Source organism: Lagopus leucura, unplaced genomic scaffold (assembly GCF_019238085.1).
Source record: "Lagopus leucura isolate 7727_CA_CO unplaced genomic scaffold, USGS_WTPT01 Super-Scaffold_100017, whole genome shotgun sequence".
Classification (NCBI taxonomy): Eukaryota; Metazoa; Chordata; class Aves; order Galliformes; family Phasianidae; genus Lagopus; species Lagopus leucura.
In genome coordinates this window covers 30,948-47,221 of record NW_024962271.1, presented here as the reverse complement: position 1 = coordinate 47,221, position 16,274 = coordinate 30,948, and the positions used below count along the sequence as shown (strand labels likewise).

Below are 16,274 nucleotides of genomic sequence, written 5' to 3'. Positions count from 1 at the left end.
AGGCGGCGGTCTGAGGGACAGCGGCGGGCGCGCTTTACGGCAGGCGGCGGTCTGAGGGACGGCGGCGGGTTGCGAGGAGCGGTTGCGCTTCGCGGGACCGTCGGGATGAAGCTGACCACGCAGGCTTACTGCAAGATGGTGCTGCACGGCGCCAAGTACCCGCACTGCGCCGTGAACGGGCTGCTGGTGGCCGAGAGACCGCCGGGGAGCCGGGGCCGAGAGCAGGCCGGGCCGCCTTCGCTATTCGTCGACTGCATCCCGCTGTTCCACGGCACGCTGGCGCTGGCGCCGATGCTGGAGGTGGCCCTCACGTTGGTACGGCCTCGGCTGGGGGGCCGGGAAGAGATTTCAGGCTGGGAGGGAGAACGGTGGGGGTGGAGTGCAGCCAGGCCTATGCTGCTCATAGCTAAGTGTGGGAGAGAGCTTGTGGAGTGGAGAGAGTCCCGAGAACTGCACGCTGTGATCTTACATCTGCAAGGCTTCTCTGTGCACGGTGTTGGGTAGTTGTGTCTGTGTGGGGAATCTGCTGGTTTTAGTGTGGTGTCATGCTGGGAGAAATCCAGCCTGAAGGGCCGTATTGCACAGCAGAAAGGGTTTTTCTTTCCTTACCTTGAAGCAGCATCACCTACCTTACATTGAAGTCAGAACGTGATACTTGTGCACATGTACCTGTTTTAATTCATTTTTATCAACTTCCTTCTAATGGCAGCAGTTTGTCTAAACAGGAAAAGAAAATGAAGTCTCTTCATGCTGCACACATGGTAAAATCTCATCCTGTGTGTCACAAGCTCACTCTTCATCTCTTACCTCCCCTGGGCAAAGCTATGGCAAGTTCACCCACGTGCAGCCGCAGTCTTACAGTACTACCCCACAGCTTGCCTGCTGCTGCAGTCCCTCATAGAATCATGGAATCATTAAGCTTAAAAGATAATCAAGATTGCCAAGTCCACCCTAAGCCATCCCACAGTGCCCACTGCGTCCCTCAGTGCCACATCTCCACTGTTCTGGAACACCTCCAGGGACAGTGACCCCACCATTCCCCTGTGCCAGTGCCTCACTGCTCTTACTGAGAAGGAATTATCCATGATATCTAACCCAAACTTCCCCAGCACAGCTCTTCCACCACATCATCAACATCAGCACTTCCCATGTTTCAGTTTTCAGCCTCAGCCTACGAGTCATGAAGACCAGGAGCTGTCCTGGATCACTGCTCCTTTCCACTTGGCACTTTAGGACAGTTGTTTTGTCAACAGCAGGGGCCAAAGGGAATGAAGTGGGCTTGGATTTCATCTGAATGGGGATTTGTGGTGGGCCAGTGCCCCGTGAAACTGGAAGCAGGGAAACAATACTGTTCTGCTGTAGGCATCATCACCACACAGCTGAGGTGCATGCATGATTTAAGCTGCAGGCTTTCTTACCCATTTTCAGACCTGTTATTAGCTGTAGAAAACTCACACCTCACTGATACCAGTAAGTATAACGAGGTTTTGATTCACATAGACTTCCTAACCTGAGCAGTTCCCTCAGTTTAACAGATTGCTTCATCAAAAGGTACTTATTTGTAAACAAATTACTGCTTTCTTCAAATGCAGTTATGGCAAGGAAGCGTTAATGGTAAGATGTCTTTGGATTTGACTAAATACAGCCTTGAGACACTGGAATGCAGGCATGGTCTGAGTCCTGGCCATGCTGGTTTGCCACATGGCTGTGGAGCACACAAACCTGGCAGCCTCAAATGGATTTACACCAGTGTAACAACGCAAGGGTAGCTAAAGAGCATATGCTGCTGGTGTAGTCGTTTTCTCTCTGTCTCCACTTATTATTTTCTCTCTTATTTCTGGGAAAATGCAATAATTCTACTTATAAATGCTCTGATGTAGGGATCACCTTTGCCAGAAAAGTTTGTTTGTCCTGGAAGAACAAATAATTGCTAGTTTCTAATGAGGTACTGGATAAGATACATGGTATGCTTGAAATCTGTAGAGGGTTTGTCTTTAAATCAATTCTTTCTACAGGATTTGGGGCAGTGAACTTCTACAGGCTTGTAGCAGTTGGGCAATCAGTACAGTGGGAAAGGCATTCCACCAGAGGTATGGTGACAGAAAGAACCAGCGAAGGTACTATAAAGGAAGAGGAGAAGATTGCTCACCTGTACCAGAAGATTCCAAGTTCACAGAGGAAAGCTTCACCAAGCAGGGACCTCCAGGAAAAGACCCTTTTCTAGGGGCTGTCAGCCCTTAAATGAGGTCTAAGAGAGGTGCAGCCAGGATCCACCCCTCCTGGTCCCACACATGAATTGCCTTCACCTGTGCTGAGTGGGTTCTTTCCCCAGGTGCTCAATCAGTGGTTCAGGCTTCAACAGTTCCCATACAAAGCTTTAGGCCTTCAGTGAAATATTCTGCTGTAGATCTTGCTGTAGGATCAGGTTATTAGAAAACAAATCCTGTTTCTTGCAAAGTCTGGAATATATGGCTACATCTGCAGGAACCAGCATGTGGAATCGTTATGGAACCTAAGAAATGGCGTGGCCTTAAGTGTTTGCTCGTTGTTTTTGATACAAAAAGGCAAAGCTGGGGAACCCCCTGATATTTCCCACGTTAATTAGGACTTAATAAAACAGTTTGCAGTCGCATTTGATGACTCTTATGGTGCTTGAAACACATCATTGGAAAAGAGCCCGTGGCCTTTTGCTCCCCTTCTTTAGTTAAACGAGGGCAAAGGTGTCAATAAACGCTGGCAGGGCAGCTATAAGTGAGCTTTTATCCCTGTAATGCTAAGGAGGAGAGCTCTCTTGCCCGTCCTGTGCAACATAACACATGATTGCTGAATAAACCAGTGAGGTTAGCATAGCTGAAAGTCAGTGCTTGTAACTAAAGTTGCCTGTGTCCCAATAGGACCGAGGAGCTGTGGCAGGTTTGGTGGGACCTGGTTCTCTTCCAGCTCAGTTGCTGCTGTTGTTTGGTCAAGTCTGTGCACTGCTGATGCAGAACCAGATCCCTAAGTTTGCTCTGCTCGTATCTGACCCGAGTTATCCTCTAACACTGATGGAAGGAGCAGGCTCCAGATCTGATCTGAGCACAGCAGAACTCAGGGTATACCTGCCTGCAGACTTGGAGCTTCTGCAATTGCAAGTGCTGCTTTACAGCAGTCTGGGTACAAAGAATCAGCAAAAGTAGCTTGTATTAAACACCTGGGGTTGAGATTGGTTGGAAATTGCAGGTGGAAACACATCTGGAAGTCCAGGAGGGCTGTTTTGGGGGGTTGCTTTGGTTTGGTTTGGGGTTTTATCCCTCAGAGGGAACTGAGAACTCAAAAAGCCTTATTTCGAAGGCAGCAAAAGCTAATGTAGGGCTGGGGCCTTTAGTTTTAAAACAATAAATTATTATTATGACTGTTGTTAGTTATGACATTTTTGTGTCTGGGCTTCTGGCTTTAATGCCAAGCTTTCACCAATTAAAACCATCACTCTAAACCCTCAGAATGGGTTCACGATTGAAACAGCAGTTAACCCTCAGCTGCAGCACAGCCTTGATTTTACTGTGTAAATCCATGTCATCCCTTGTAGAGGAGGGATTATTCACGTGGCTTTTTTTGTTGATGCAGTCTGATACTGTAATTATTGCTAGAAATGAGATTGATTTGACTTAGAGGGTCAGCATCAGATACGATTTTGGAATCCATTTTAATACAGCTGTTGAGGTTTGGGGTTTTGGTTTTTTTTTTGATGCACGCTCTCTAAGGACAGCAAAGGAAAATCCCAGCTGCTTTCTCTGTTTCACATGTTACCCTGTTTCTGTGTTCTCCAGCCTCAGTATCCTCAGTTCTAAGGAAAAGCCCTGGTAGGTGAACTTCAGATGTGCCTGTGCCTGTGTGCACACCAATACAAGTTCTGAAGCAATGGCAGAGGCACTGCAACGCTTCACTTCTTTTATTCACAGCCAGATACAGGATTTCCTTCTCATCTTCCCCCCTCCCCCCCACCCTTAAGCTTAATTGTTCCAATTACTTTTTCAGATTGACTCTTGGTGCAAAGAGAACAGCTACGTGATAGCTGGATATTACCAGGCGAACGAACGCGTGAAAGATGCCAGGTGTGTTGGTGCAGTTTTTTCCTTCTGTTTGCTCTTTTCTCTTGTACTTTGCACTCTGCCAGCAGAAATCATCCTCGTTAACCGTGCGCGTTGATTAACTTTGACAACTGTCATCTGCTTTCTTTGTGCTGCTGGTGGCTGCGGCCTTTGTTCAGGTGCAGAAACCTCAGGCTTTCCAGAATCACTCTTCTGTAGGGGATGCTATAAAAGGCCAGTATTTGAATGGCTGCCAGCCAGTTTAATTACAGTTGTCAGGGATATAGCCAAAATTTGCAGGCTTGTTTGCTTGTGCTGTAAATATCTTGCAAGCTCAAGTGACTCTAAATAGCTGTTGGAAAGTCTTTTAGAAGTGACCTAACTCTTGCTAATAAAACTGCTTAATTGTCACTGAGTTCTATGGAAGGAAATTCTGACATGGCAGAGGGTCCCTCTTGAAATGTAGAATGATGTCAGTCAAGCAGAGATCCTTTTTTCTTTTTGTTTTCCCCAGGAATGGTCTTTTCCCCTCCTCCCCCCTTAAAAATTATGAAATTAACAGTCAAGTGGCCACTGATGTGTATGTATATCACATATTTCTCCTTACATACATTAGGCAAATCCAGTATCAAGACTATTGAGGTTATACCATGCTTGTTTAAAGGATCATGCTGTGTTCCAGTTACTTTGCTCGTGTTTATCTTTCTGTCTCAAGTATATCTGTGAGTAGTACTTGTGATTGCTTGGCTCCCTAGCAGGGATGCAGGCGTTGCCTTTTCCTTATGAGGGAAACAGCTCTGCTGAAGGTATTTTAAAGAAGATGTAGCTTGTCTGTTCCAATTGTGGTTTGAAAGACTGTCGTAGGTTTGTTTCTTCCAACCCCAAGACTTCATCTCTGGCACAGCATAGAGATTGCAAGCTTTGAAAGGCAGTAAAGGTTGTCCTTTAGAAGAAATCTGGTTCTGTGGAGCAGCTGGGCAGTGAATGAGCTCAGAATGGGGAGCACTCAGGTGGAGTTTCTCTGTAAAAGGCCTGTCTGGGTTCTTGGTCTGGCAGAAGGAGGTAGAAGACCCCAAGGCCTTGGCTGTGCATGCAATCTGCTACTCAGAAATGCACTGCCTGGGCACAGACCGTGTGCTGAAGGGAGAAGGTGGGGCTTTCCTGGCTTGCTGTTTTCAGTCAAGTGTAACAGCAAGGTGGTGCCTCCTTCTGGTTTGTAAGCAAGCTCTGTAATTTTCACAGCCCTTGAAGCACATTTCCTGTTGTTTTAAGGCGAAGAGTCACAGCTCAAATAACACCATTGTTTTTACCTTCTGCTGCAGTCCAACCCAGGTTGCTGAGAAGGTGGCTTCCCGAATTGCAGAGGGCTTTAACGATACAGCACTCATCATGGTAAATACTTCATCTTTCCTCTTTCTGCATCGTTCATCCTATGGCCATGACACCAGGCTACGTGCCATTCTCTGGATCTTTAATAGTGAGGCAACCAATTTGCCCTTTCCCCAGGTGCAGTGACTTGTAGCCAGTGTGGTTCCTAGGAACTGCCTGTGGTTAGCTCTCTGTTGTCTCAGGGGAAGTGAGGACCTTCCCTGTGGGAGGTTTGAACAAAGGCAGTGCATTTAGCACGATGGGCTCCTTTCCTGACTTCAGTTCTTGTCTCACGTAGAATCACAGAATGGTTTGGGTTGGAAGGGACCTTTAAGATCATATATGAAACAAATGGAGCCACCAGGAGTGCTGGTGGCTTAAACATGGAAAAGTCGTCTCGTGTGAAGGCAGATCGGTGGATGAATTGGTATCAGGTGTCCTGTCAGTAATTTCTTTTTCAATTTCACCTCTTTACGTGGGATTTGGAGAAGGCTGAGGTGGTGTTTTTCTCTTGCACACCAGGTTGATAACACCAAGTTCACAATGGAGTGCTTGGAACCTGCCATTCACGTGTACGAGCTTCACGAGAACAAGTGGAGGTGCAAAGACCCACATGTGTGAGTAAACATCAGAGCTGGTTCCTTTGAGGGGTGGGGAGGAATGGCCCTTAGTGGAGGAGGTGAAGGAGGTTTCCTTTGTGATCGTGACTAATTAGTGGTGATCTGGTTTCCTAGTGATTTTTGTGAAGATTGGAGTGAAGCTCAGAGAATTGCTGCGTCTCTCTTGGACAGCAAGTCCTATGAAACACTCGTGGATTTTGATAACCACCTGGATGACATCCGGAACGACTGGACAAACCCAGAGATCAACAAAGCTGTCCTCCACCTGTGTTAGAAGGCTTCCTACTGACTCACGTTCCCACTACGTACTGAAGAGACAAAGATGATATTTTTGAATGTAAATAGAATAATATTCAGTACCTGGTGTGGAAAGCTGGAGGATTAAGGGTGACACATCACATTGCCAAGGGTGATGTGCCTATAAGCTGTTGAATCCTGGTCGTGAGGTTCATTGGCAGAGCTGCACACCGTCAGTTCCAGCTGTCCCCGTGGATGCCTTCCTGGTTGCAGTGAATGTTGCCATTCCTTCAAAACCAGAACGACTCCTGCTTATTTCCCCTTGTTCATATCACAAAGTTTTGACTAAGCTTTTGTACTCGAGAGAGAGAGAGAGTAATTTTTAAAGATTTATGAAGATAGGTTTCAAAAAAAAAAGAAAAGAAAAAACCAACAAACAGCAAACAAACCAGTTTTGTCCTCAGATGAGATATTTTGAGGTCAAATACCAAAAGTTAACTGTTTCAGGGTTGGTTTTTCTTTGGCCTGGCTGGAAATGGCCTTTTTTCACTGCAGCAAAATGCATTCTGCTGAGGATGATGTGCCATGCTCAGGTGTCACCTGATCTGCAGTGGTTTTGCATGACACAGCTACAGAAAATGCACTAGGGCTGTATTCCCAAATGCTGCAGTCATTTCTGCTGACCCTGGACATACAACCATAGTTACTGCCTGGAAAAGTTAAAACACAAAGTAAAATCGGATGCTCACCTCGTGTGATTTTTTCTGTTTGTTTTGATTTGAAGCCTGAAATGACGAGATTGAATGAAAGCTCTAAAACCCTTTTAAGACTACAAAAGGAGAGGGTGAAATACAGTATTGTTTCTATGCAGCCTTTTTTTCTGTCTGTCTTTTATGCAGTTCTGGTTTTCAGCTGGTATTCATTTAAGTAAGCCTGAAACACACCTCTGAGTTGAAGGGAAATGTCTGTATCAAGCCATCCAGATTACATTTTGTTTAGCTTTTAGCTGTCTTTCTGATTCTTGCTTGTTTCTAAGGGTAAGTTCAGTGGGCAACGAGGGAGCTTTGTAGCACTGTTTCCCTCCTATTTTAGGATGAAGATTTGAACTCAGTGGCTTTGTTTGCCTGCCTGCTGTGCAGCAGTAAGTTGTGATGGGCTTCACAAGAAGCACGGGCACACAGTCAGCAGCAGTCTTTCCAAATCACAAGTCTGATATGCTGGCAGGAAAGGAAGAGAATACACATCTGGCTCAGAAGCAGCAAGATGAACACGTTTTGGTGCCTTATGCTACACAGCCACAACTGTATTTCACACACTGAAACAACAAATCCTGGAAGCAGCCATGACCCAGCAGCTTAGGGCTGAAGTAAGCCCTCAGCTCACCCTGCAAGAGGAGGACTGTTGTCTTCCTTTGCAAGCACCTCAAGTTCTGCCCTGTTGTTGCAGTGGCAGGTGTTGCCTTAACAGGACACCTAGCTGTGTGAGATGGTGAACCAGTGCTGCAGTGAAAGCTGAGCCACAGGAAATCCATTTCTCATTCTCTGTAGCTAGATGTCATAATCAAGCTTTGATTGTATAGATGCTAATACGGGCTAATCTCCCCCCCCTTCACCCTCTCAAAGTGTGTATCATCAGGCTGCAACCTGATGGAAAGGATGAATGCTGCCTGTGACCATCAAGCCTCATTGCTGGAAGGGGAGCAGCTTTCACTGCTTTGTCTTCACTTTGCTTTCATACGAGATGCTTTGAGTGTTTTGCCACCTGTAAGGACGCAGGCTAAGCTCAAGCAAAAGGAACAAGCACTGCAGTGCTCAGATCTTATCACACCTGTCCTGTTTGCATTGAAGGTTGGACCAAAAGCAGCCATTTCATAAAGGCAAGGCGGCTTGGAGCCCCAGTGGCTCTTTGTGGAAGAATGAGGAAGCTGCCAGCTTCTGAAGGCTGTGTTCTCCTTCCCTGCTGATGTCCCCAGCCTACCTGTCAGAACAAATGCTGGTCGCCTGGCTGGCAGATCTACAGGATTCTTCAGAGGAACTCAAGGTAACTGCTTTTAAAACTTCTGGGGAAGGATTCTGCATCTCCACCTTGGAACCACCCTTACTTTTTGTTAGCAGTTAATGACGTGCAGGTCTAATTAGTTTTTCTTCCCTGAGAGATCTCAGCCTCACACACAGGGTGGTGAGGCACTGGCACAGGTTGCCCAAGGAGGCTGTGGATGCCCCATCCCTGCAGGCATTCAAGGCCAGGCTGGATGTGGCTCTGGGCAGCCTGGTTGGTGACCTGCACACAGCAGGGGCTTGGAACTGTATGAGCATTATGCTCCTTTGCAACCCAGGCCGTTCTGTGATTCTATGATTTGCAGATGTGGTGTTTGTCCAGGCATTTAACTCCCAACTCTTCACCTCAGACCTAAGACGCTTGGAAACACATAGATTACAGTGTTTGTTGAGGTGTGTTAGAGTTGGGGTTTTTTTTTCCTGCTTTCAACGCAGTATTTCAGAGCAGTAATAGACTCTGCAAGTGCATGAAAATGCCAGCACCAAGCACTTGGGTTTCTGACTGGGAGGATGTATGTTGTTCTTTGCTGGATCCACAGGAACGCTAACCTTGAATCCTTCAGTCACAAGGGGGAGAAGCAAAAGGCTTGAGCACGCTTTTTGTAAAGCCAATTCAGTTTGAAATCAAAGATGGGATCGATCTGAGGCCCAGGAACACAAGGAGTGCCCCGAGGCAGGACACGAGCTGCTGTGTGGCCCAGGGCACTTCCAGCCTTCTGATAGCAGGTCAGAACCTCCACGCACAGCCCCAGCTCGAGGCATCCAGAAGTGAACAGAGGGCTCGGGGGCCCTGGGGTGTTATTTTCAATGAGGTATCTGAGCACATCAGAACAGGGAGAGCAGTGGCTGGCTGGGGCTCAGTCTGTGCTGGGAGTGATTTCTGCTGCTGGGGAACACACTGCATCCGTGTTCTCTGTGAGCTCATTGCTGTGTGCGTGCTTAGGACCTATTTTTTAATTCAGCAAGTGAAACGGCCTGCTGCTGAAGTTTCCCTTTCCCTCTCCTATCTGTCAGCTGTGCTGCTCATGGGAGATACCCCCATCTCTGGCAGTGTGATAACAAGCACAGCCTTACTCCTGAGAGCCAAAGGGGCTGTGGAAGCAGAGAGCATCTCAGCTGGTGGGATGGAGAGGAGGTGAACCTCTGGGAGGTGACCCCCTGCCCCCCTCAGCTGTGTGGCAGGGATGCACACCCAGGGGAGGTGGCAGTGGCAGATGCAGGAAGCCAACTGGGGTCTCTTTGTTCCCTGGCTAGAAGCCTAATCCCTGCACTCTGCTGCTGCCCTTTGTGAAATGCCTTGAGATGCTCAGATGGAGGGCATTACTGATACAGGAAGAGCAGGCAAATGCTAATGGAAGAGGCTGTTAGCAGCATGGGCTGCAGCTTGGGAAATGTCCTCCAGGGGAAACGCGCTTAGCCTGCACTTCTGAGCTGCACCTGGGGTTTGTGCTGTAATTCAGCCCCTGGAAGAGCAGTGCTCCAGCTGCACACTGCTGCCTGCATGCTGCGGGGAGCTGGGCTGGGTTGGGTAGGCGATGCTGTGAGGTTGCTTCCTTCCCATTCTGCCAGTGCTCTTTTCCTCCAGGCTTCAATTTGACTTCTCTGTCAATGCTTCATGCTCCCGTGCTGTGTGCTGTACTGCCTGCAGCCAGCCCTCCAGGGGCAGGCAGTGATTTCACTCCGCTTAAGCATCAGCTCAGAGCTCCATTGATTTCGATTTTAATTCTTTACCACGGCTTTTAGACCACGTTTTCACCCAACCTTCCCATCCCCATCCCAAAGCAAACCCTCCCTGTGCGTTTTGCCTTGGTTTTGGCTGGCACATCGTGTCCTCGGGGAGGATGGAGGCAGATTGGAGCTTCCAATAACAGGACTGTGCAAGAGGTGAAATCATTCCACGTTTGTGTGGCTGTGCAGAGTGCCCCAACTCAGCCCCTTGCAGCAGGGCTCGCTGCTATCAAGTGCAGAGGGGCAGAGGGGAGCAACCCAGCACGCAGCACTGGAGCTGGGTGCAGGAGGGAGCGGTGCCAGGAATGCCCTGATCTGCACAGCAGCAGCTCGGGAAGGCTGGAGAAATAATGCAGCCCTTCCTAGAAATGCACTCCAGAGCTTAAGAGCAGACCTAATTGAAAAGAAAAAAAATGTACAGAGGGGATAAAAGGGCAAGCTGGGCTCAGATTAACCTGGAGCTCAGCGAGCTGGGAAGCGGTGGCCAGGTCTCAAAGCCAGTTCCCAGCCCAGGCCCTGTGCTACCTGCTGCAGCCATGCCCAGCAGGGCAGCAGATAGCTCTGGATGTGGTTCTGGCAGCAGAGCCCAGCACGCTCCAGCCCTGTGCTTAAGGTATGTGCTCGTTTTCTGCTTCCCTTTCTGCTCTCTGCAACAGCAGCCGTGCTCCTTCCTGCCTCTCTGCCCAGGCCTGCTGCTGTTACCCCAGGGGATTTTCTTTGGGATGCTTTCTCCTTTTCCAAAATGAGCCCGGCTGGTGGCTGAACCAAAGGGAACACTGTAAACATGCCCAGGGCTGTTTGCCCCCCCCAGCCCATGGGGAAGGCTGCAGAAAGGTGCCTCTGTGCCTTTCAGGTGTCACCGGCCCAGCTGGAGAAGTGCTCAGCCCACAGAGCTAACCACAGTTATTTTAGCTCGCTGCTGTTGCTGTTCACCTCCCAGCTGCAGCAAGGCAGCTCTGTCAGCTGCTCGCAAGGTCCTTGTTTCAGCAACAAACACAACTGCTGCTCCTGCCCCGGTTCAATCCAGGGCTCTGGAGTTTGGGGCTTTTTGTCCCCTCCAAACAGCAGCAAGAAGGACTTGAAGAGGCATTAAATAGCAAACGGAGGGGATTTTGCAGTTCAGACCGGATTGGTGCTGCTGAGTCTGGTGAGGACAGGGGACCCCCAGGGATGCTGTGTGCATTGAGTGCCCTCTGCATCTTGGACTCTGCTGCTGGACAGGCAGAAAAGTGCATGACCCATTCATCTGTCTGTTTTTTGGGCCTCAGCCTCCAGGTGCTTCCTGAGCTCTGTCCTCTGCTCGGTTCGAGGCTTTCCCTTGGCTCCTGCCTGCAGCCAGGAAGGCTGTGAGGAGGGATTCCCTGGATGTGACGCTGCCCTGGATGTGAATCTCTGCTTTTCAGCTCTCTGAAGGGAGCATCTCCTTTCATCATTGCAAAGGAGTCGGATATGCAAAAACCTCCTCCTGCTGCTTTTAATGCAGGCGAAGGCAGAGACTGTTCACCTCAGGATGAAAGCTGGAGCTGTCATCCTCAGAGCAGCAAGAGCCCCCCTGTGTGGTCCTGCCCCTAGGCTGCTTTTTTGGGTGGGCAGATGAGACCCCGTGGGAAACACAAACCCTTTCTGGCCCCAAAAACTGGAGCAGGAGCATCACCACTTTCTGAGTATGGACCTCAGCATCAGCACCCACACACCAACCCCGTGCTTTTGGGATGTTTGGGTGCCCTTCCTGCCATAGGGGATGCTCAGGTTCCAGGGGCTCCAGCTCTCTATCAGCACCAGGCTGGGCTGTGCAGCGGGGTGAGAGAAAAGCACCGCTCCCCATCACCCACCCACAGCCTTGGCAGGGCTCGGATGGGACCGGAGGGGGGGGAGAGCAGGGAGGGAAGGATGGGAGGAGCCGGGACTTCACCAACCCGATTAACCAGGTTAGAAACCAACCTTGCAAAACCCACAACACGGATGGGAGAAGGGCTGGAAATCCCCCTCTCAGCTCACAGTGGGAGCTGGGATGCAAGGCACGTTTGGCGGGCACGGCGACGGGTAAGTGGCATCCCCTTCTACGTGGCCAGAGCTGAGGTTTTTTTGTCCCATTCCCCCTTTCCAACCCACCTGCTGGGACCTGGCTGTGTTCTGTGTATCCCCTCCGGGCACATCACGGAGCTTTTTCCGCGCGTGCAGCGCTGATGCTGCGTTGGTGACTCCTGCAATGAGTGTCTGTGGGTTTCTGGAGCGTGAACTCATCGGCGATGCAAACATCTCTCTGACACGGAAACGAAGTTGAAGCTCCAGCACCAGCCAGCAAAATGGTGGTGGGGGAATTGCTCTGCCTGAGCATCTCCCAGCTGCGTGAGCGCGTTCAGCCCTGGGGAAGGGGCTCAGGGAGGGAGGTGCTGCTCAGCTCCCTGCAGGCCCTGTGAGGTGAGAGCAGGAATGAGGCACCAGCCCTCTTCCCATGAGCTTTTCCCATCAGCTGTGGGCAGGAGGGATACAAATTCCTCAGTGAGGGGATGTCACTTCAAAAGAAGTGTGAAACGCTGCAGTGTGTCCTGCAGCTCTGAAATGTCAACCTCTGTCCCTGAGGTTTTACCCACCCTGATCCCTTTCATATCCCTTTTGGAAAATGCCCCTCTCGTACCAGCTGCCTCCAGGAATTCTCCACCTGCATTTCTCCAAAAGCTTTTGGCACACCACAGGAACCCAGAGGGATGCTCCCAGTCCCAGACATCCTCATCCTCCTGCAGGTTTGGCTATTTCTGCTCCCAGGTGGCACCCCAGGATGGGAGATGCTTTGCTGCCAGGTCAGACAGGTGCCTCCTGTATTTCCTGCCCATGGGCTTGGGCTCCTCTTTGCAAGCATCAGTTGCTTGCACCAACCCCCATCCTGCCCTGCTCGCATCCTCCTCACCCAAACGCATTTGCAGCACAGCCACAGCAGCAGGGATGCAGGTTCCCAGCACAGGCTGCAATGCTGGGGTGCTGAACTCTTTCTCCACCCTCCCAAAAAGTTCCTCCCCAAACTCAGCGGCTGGGATTGAGTCACTGAAACGCCGTGACATCAGCCCGTGGTTTTTCTGCATTGCTTCCTGTTGTGCCCAGGCAGCTCGCTTGGGTGCATATATATATATATATATATATATATGTGTATGTCTATGTATTTATATATAAACTCATAGGTGCATGCTTTTAGCCAGCAATCAAGTCCTCTCCCGTTCCTCCTGCTCGAAGCATTACCGGCGTCGCTTCCCGTCGCTGTGCTCCCCACAGCCCTCATCTCTCTCTTCATGCAGTGAGCAGTGCTGGAGAGCCAGGAGCAGCAGCGAGGCCCCGAGAAGAGGATGAGAACATGGGGCTCAAGTTATCCTGTCTGAAAGGTGGGTCTGGGTGGGTGCCAGGGTGGTTTTGGGCAAAGGGATGCGCTGGGGACGTGGTGCTTTACTGACTCCTAAAGGTATTGCTGCTGCTTGCAGGAGGGGTTTGGCCTCTGGAGGGATGATGCTGCGGGTTAAAGGAAGGGGATGTGGGTATTTTTTCCAGCCTTATAAAATGTGGGGTAAGGTCCTGAGGTTGCTCAAGGCTTTGGAGCACCCTGGGATGCTCGCATCTGGGATGCTCAGGGGGAAAGGTGGGTACCCCAGCCCCCAAGTTCGCCCCGAGCGTCTTTAATAGCATCGCCATCCCCAAACTTCAATTTTCTTAATGGAGTCGAGCAACCGCGACGTCTGCCGTGGCATAGAGAGAAAGGAAGTGGGAGCTTTTAACGCGCCGTGACGCTGAGCAGCACATCTCCCATTAGCTCTTAATGCCGCTTGGCAAAGGGTTGGGATGTGATATTGGGGGTGGGGCGGTGGCGTGGCACCGGGGGGGGGAGGCTGGAGGGATGGGGTCTCCCCCAGTCCCAATGGGATACGATGGATTTTGTACACGTGGGAGCGCAGCCATTTTTCGGATGTGCCCAAGGATGATTTGGGATGCTCTGTCCTCTTTCGTGGTCAACCCAAGCACAAATGCTGCACCCGCTGTCCTGTGGAGACCTTTGCCACAAGGGATGCTTCACCCAGAGCTGAGCCCTTGGCACCGCAGGGGAGCTGCTATGCATCACCCGCGCTGAAGCATCCCCAAAGTGAGGTCAGAGCCAAGGGAGTGCAGCCCCCAGACATCCCCCCCAGCCCCTGCTCTCCTCCTGCGATGGGCTCAGAGACAGCAGTAAAATAAAACACCCCCCTGCGGCTCTCTTACATAAGGCAGGGTTTAATCCTTAATTAAAAAGAGATTAAAAATATCAGTGTCTGTCCCCTTCGGGCATTTTCCTCCTGCAGAAGAATTAAACCTCCCTGGCCGCTCGCTGTGTGTGGAGCTGGGCTTTCCTCTTGATTAAAACAGCAGATTAGAGCTCTCCGTGGCCCAGCAGGCAGGTGGGCAGCTGGGGGCTGTGGCACCCCAGTGAGAACACCGGGGATGAAGAAGGTTGTGCCGTGCCATCACAGGGCTCTGGGGATTCTCCAGTGGCTCATATAGGGTTGAGCAGAGCATCGCATCAACGTACACCCCCTATTCCCTGGCCTTTCTTTCTTTCTTTCTTTCTTTCTTTCTTTCTTTCTATAGGTTTGAAGATGTGTGTGAGCAGCGGGAATGGCAGCACCGGGACCCCAGAGCCGGATGGGAAGCACCTCCACGTGCCCTCCATCATCGTCACACCGCCCACACCCACAGGGACCATGTTGTGCAGGGACACACGGAGGGCGACGGGGGGGACGTCACCACCCTGCAGCCAGTGCTGAGCACCCAGAGGGGACACCAACAGCTTCAGTACTGCTCCAGGGCTGAATCCTGCCCTGCTGGGGGTGATGCTTCCTGGTGTGCTGCTTCGCTGGAGAGCCCCAGGAGAAGACGGCGTGCAAAAGCAGATGGAAATTTAATTTTTTAATGACAGCAGCAGATGGCAAAAGACACAAAAGTGTATTCACACCATGTCAGAGCCATTTATAAAGTGCCTGGCGGAGCTGCAGCGCGTGCTGGTGGCACCACGGGTATAGCAATGGATGGGGGATCCTCTCCTGCAGCCCCCAGACCTACCCAGTGTGGGCTGATGGGACCTGCGGTGTGGTGGGGAGCACTGGTCCTTTGGGCTCAAGACGGAGGCATGGATGGGTGGATGGATGAGTATGGGTGATTGGATGGGTGGATAGGAGGCTAGGTGGATGGATGGGTGGGTGGGTGGCTGGACAAACGGAAGAGTGGATGCACGGATGGACAGATGGAGGCATGGATGTACGAATGGGATGTATAAATGAATGGATGGATGAATGGACAGACACATGGGTAGACGAATGGGTGGATGGATGAAAGAGTGGATGGAGAGATGCACGGACAAATGGGTGGGTGGGTTGGTGGGTGGGTGGGTGGATGGATGGATGGATGGATGGATGGATGGATGGATGGATGGACGGACAAATGGATGGATAGATTGATGGTTGGTTGGTAGGATGGATGGGCAGATGGGTGGGAGCCTGTGCTGGCTGATGAATAGAGCGAACAGGCAGCCAGACCATGCCTGGCACATGAGCACAACTGGCTGCCCACGGACACCCAGGCGGACGGACGGACAGACCTCCGGCCCCGCGGCCCGTGGAAAGGCCGGGACACGGGGCGCTGCTCCTCCTGACCGCCAGGGGGCAGCAGCTCCGAGCGCCGCGCACACCAGTAGTAGTTGGGCACATCGGGCCCCGAGGCGCCCCGGCAACAAGTGCTGAACTCTGATTGGTCGGTGCCCCAGGAGGCATCAGGATTGGTCCCGCGGCAAGCGACACAGAGCAGATAGAGGTAACCAATAGAGATCCACGGCCGAATGCAACAACCAATCATCTCTCTCCAAGCTGCGCCGTGTCCCGCCCCCACACGGAGAGCGCGAAAACGGGCCCGACGGCGGAAAGCGGGGTGCTGTGGGCGGGGCTTCGCCGTCGGGCAGCCAATAGGGAGCGCGGGCGCTTGGCGGGCCCTGTGCCGGTTCCGGTCCCCGTTCCCGTCCCAGTTCTGCGCGCGGCGCCGGTCCGGGTCGGTACGCATGGAACCGGCCGAGGCGGAGTTCCTGGCCGAGAAGGAGCTGGTGACCATCGTGCCCAGCTTCAGCATGGACCGCGTGCACCTCATCGGGGTCAGCGGGACCGGGCGGGGGGGAACGAGGCCTGGGGGGGGGG

At 51.4% G+C, this 16,274-nt stretch overlaps 2 protein-coding genes and 1 long non-coding RNA gene across 3 annotated transcripts in view; 2 read left to right on the top strand and 1 right to left on the bottom strand.

Annotated features, from left to right (window-relative positions):
* Positions 1-15: 15 nt before the first annotated feature.
* Positions 16-7,162, top strand: EMC8 (ER membrane protein complex subunit 8). The gene is made up of 5 exons (XM_042877086.1): positions 16-315; positions 4,015-4,091; positions 5,390-5,459; positions 5,958-6,052; positions 6,170-7,162. Exons 1-5 carry the CDS (start codon positions 106-108, stop codon positions 6,327-6,329), a joined length of 612 nt encoding a protein of 203 aa, XP_042733020.1. The 5' UTR covers positions 16-105; the 3' UTR covers positions 6,330-7,162.
* LOC122183247 lies at positions 233-2,198 on the bottom strand. Its single transcript, XR_006180169.1, has 3 exons — positions 2,150-2,198; positions 630-717; positions 233-353 (listed from the first exon to the last, which is right to left on the bottom strand). It is a non-coding gene; the product is annotated as an uncharacterized LOC122183247 (long non-coding RNA).
* An 8,933-nt stretch (positions 7,163-16,095) lies between the features above and the next one.
* GINS2 (GINS complex subunit 2) overlaps positions 16,096-16,274 on the top strand; it is a 4,466-nt gene continuing 4,287 nt past the window's right edge. Inside the window, exon 1 of the mRNA XM_042877093.1 lies at positions 16,096-16,231. Coding sequence (XP_042733027.1) covers positions 16,142-16,231 — 90 coding nt within the window. The 5' untranslated portion in view covers positions 16,096-16,141. The remainder of the gene's footprint in view (positions 16,232-16,274) is intronic.

What these genes read in the sequence shown, in the direction of transcription:
- EMC8 (XM_042877086.1), top strand. Translation starts at nt 106, where the DNA reads ATGAAGCTGACCACGCAGGCTTACTGCAAGATGGTGCTGCACGGCGCC. An exon ending in GAACGCGTGAAAGATGCCAG is followed by an intron (nt 4,092 to 5,389) that starts GTGTGTTGGTGC and finishes CTTCTGCTGCAG; the next exon opens with TCCAACCCAGGTTGCTGAGA. An exon ending in ACGATACAGCACTCATCATG is followed by an intron (nt 5,460 to 5,957) that starts GTAAATACTTCA and finishes CTTGCACACCAG; the next exon opens with GTTGATAACACCAAGTTCAC.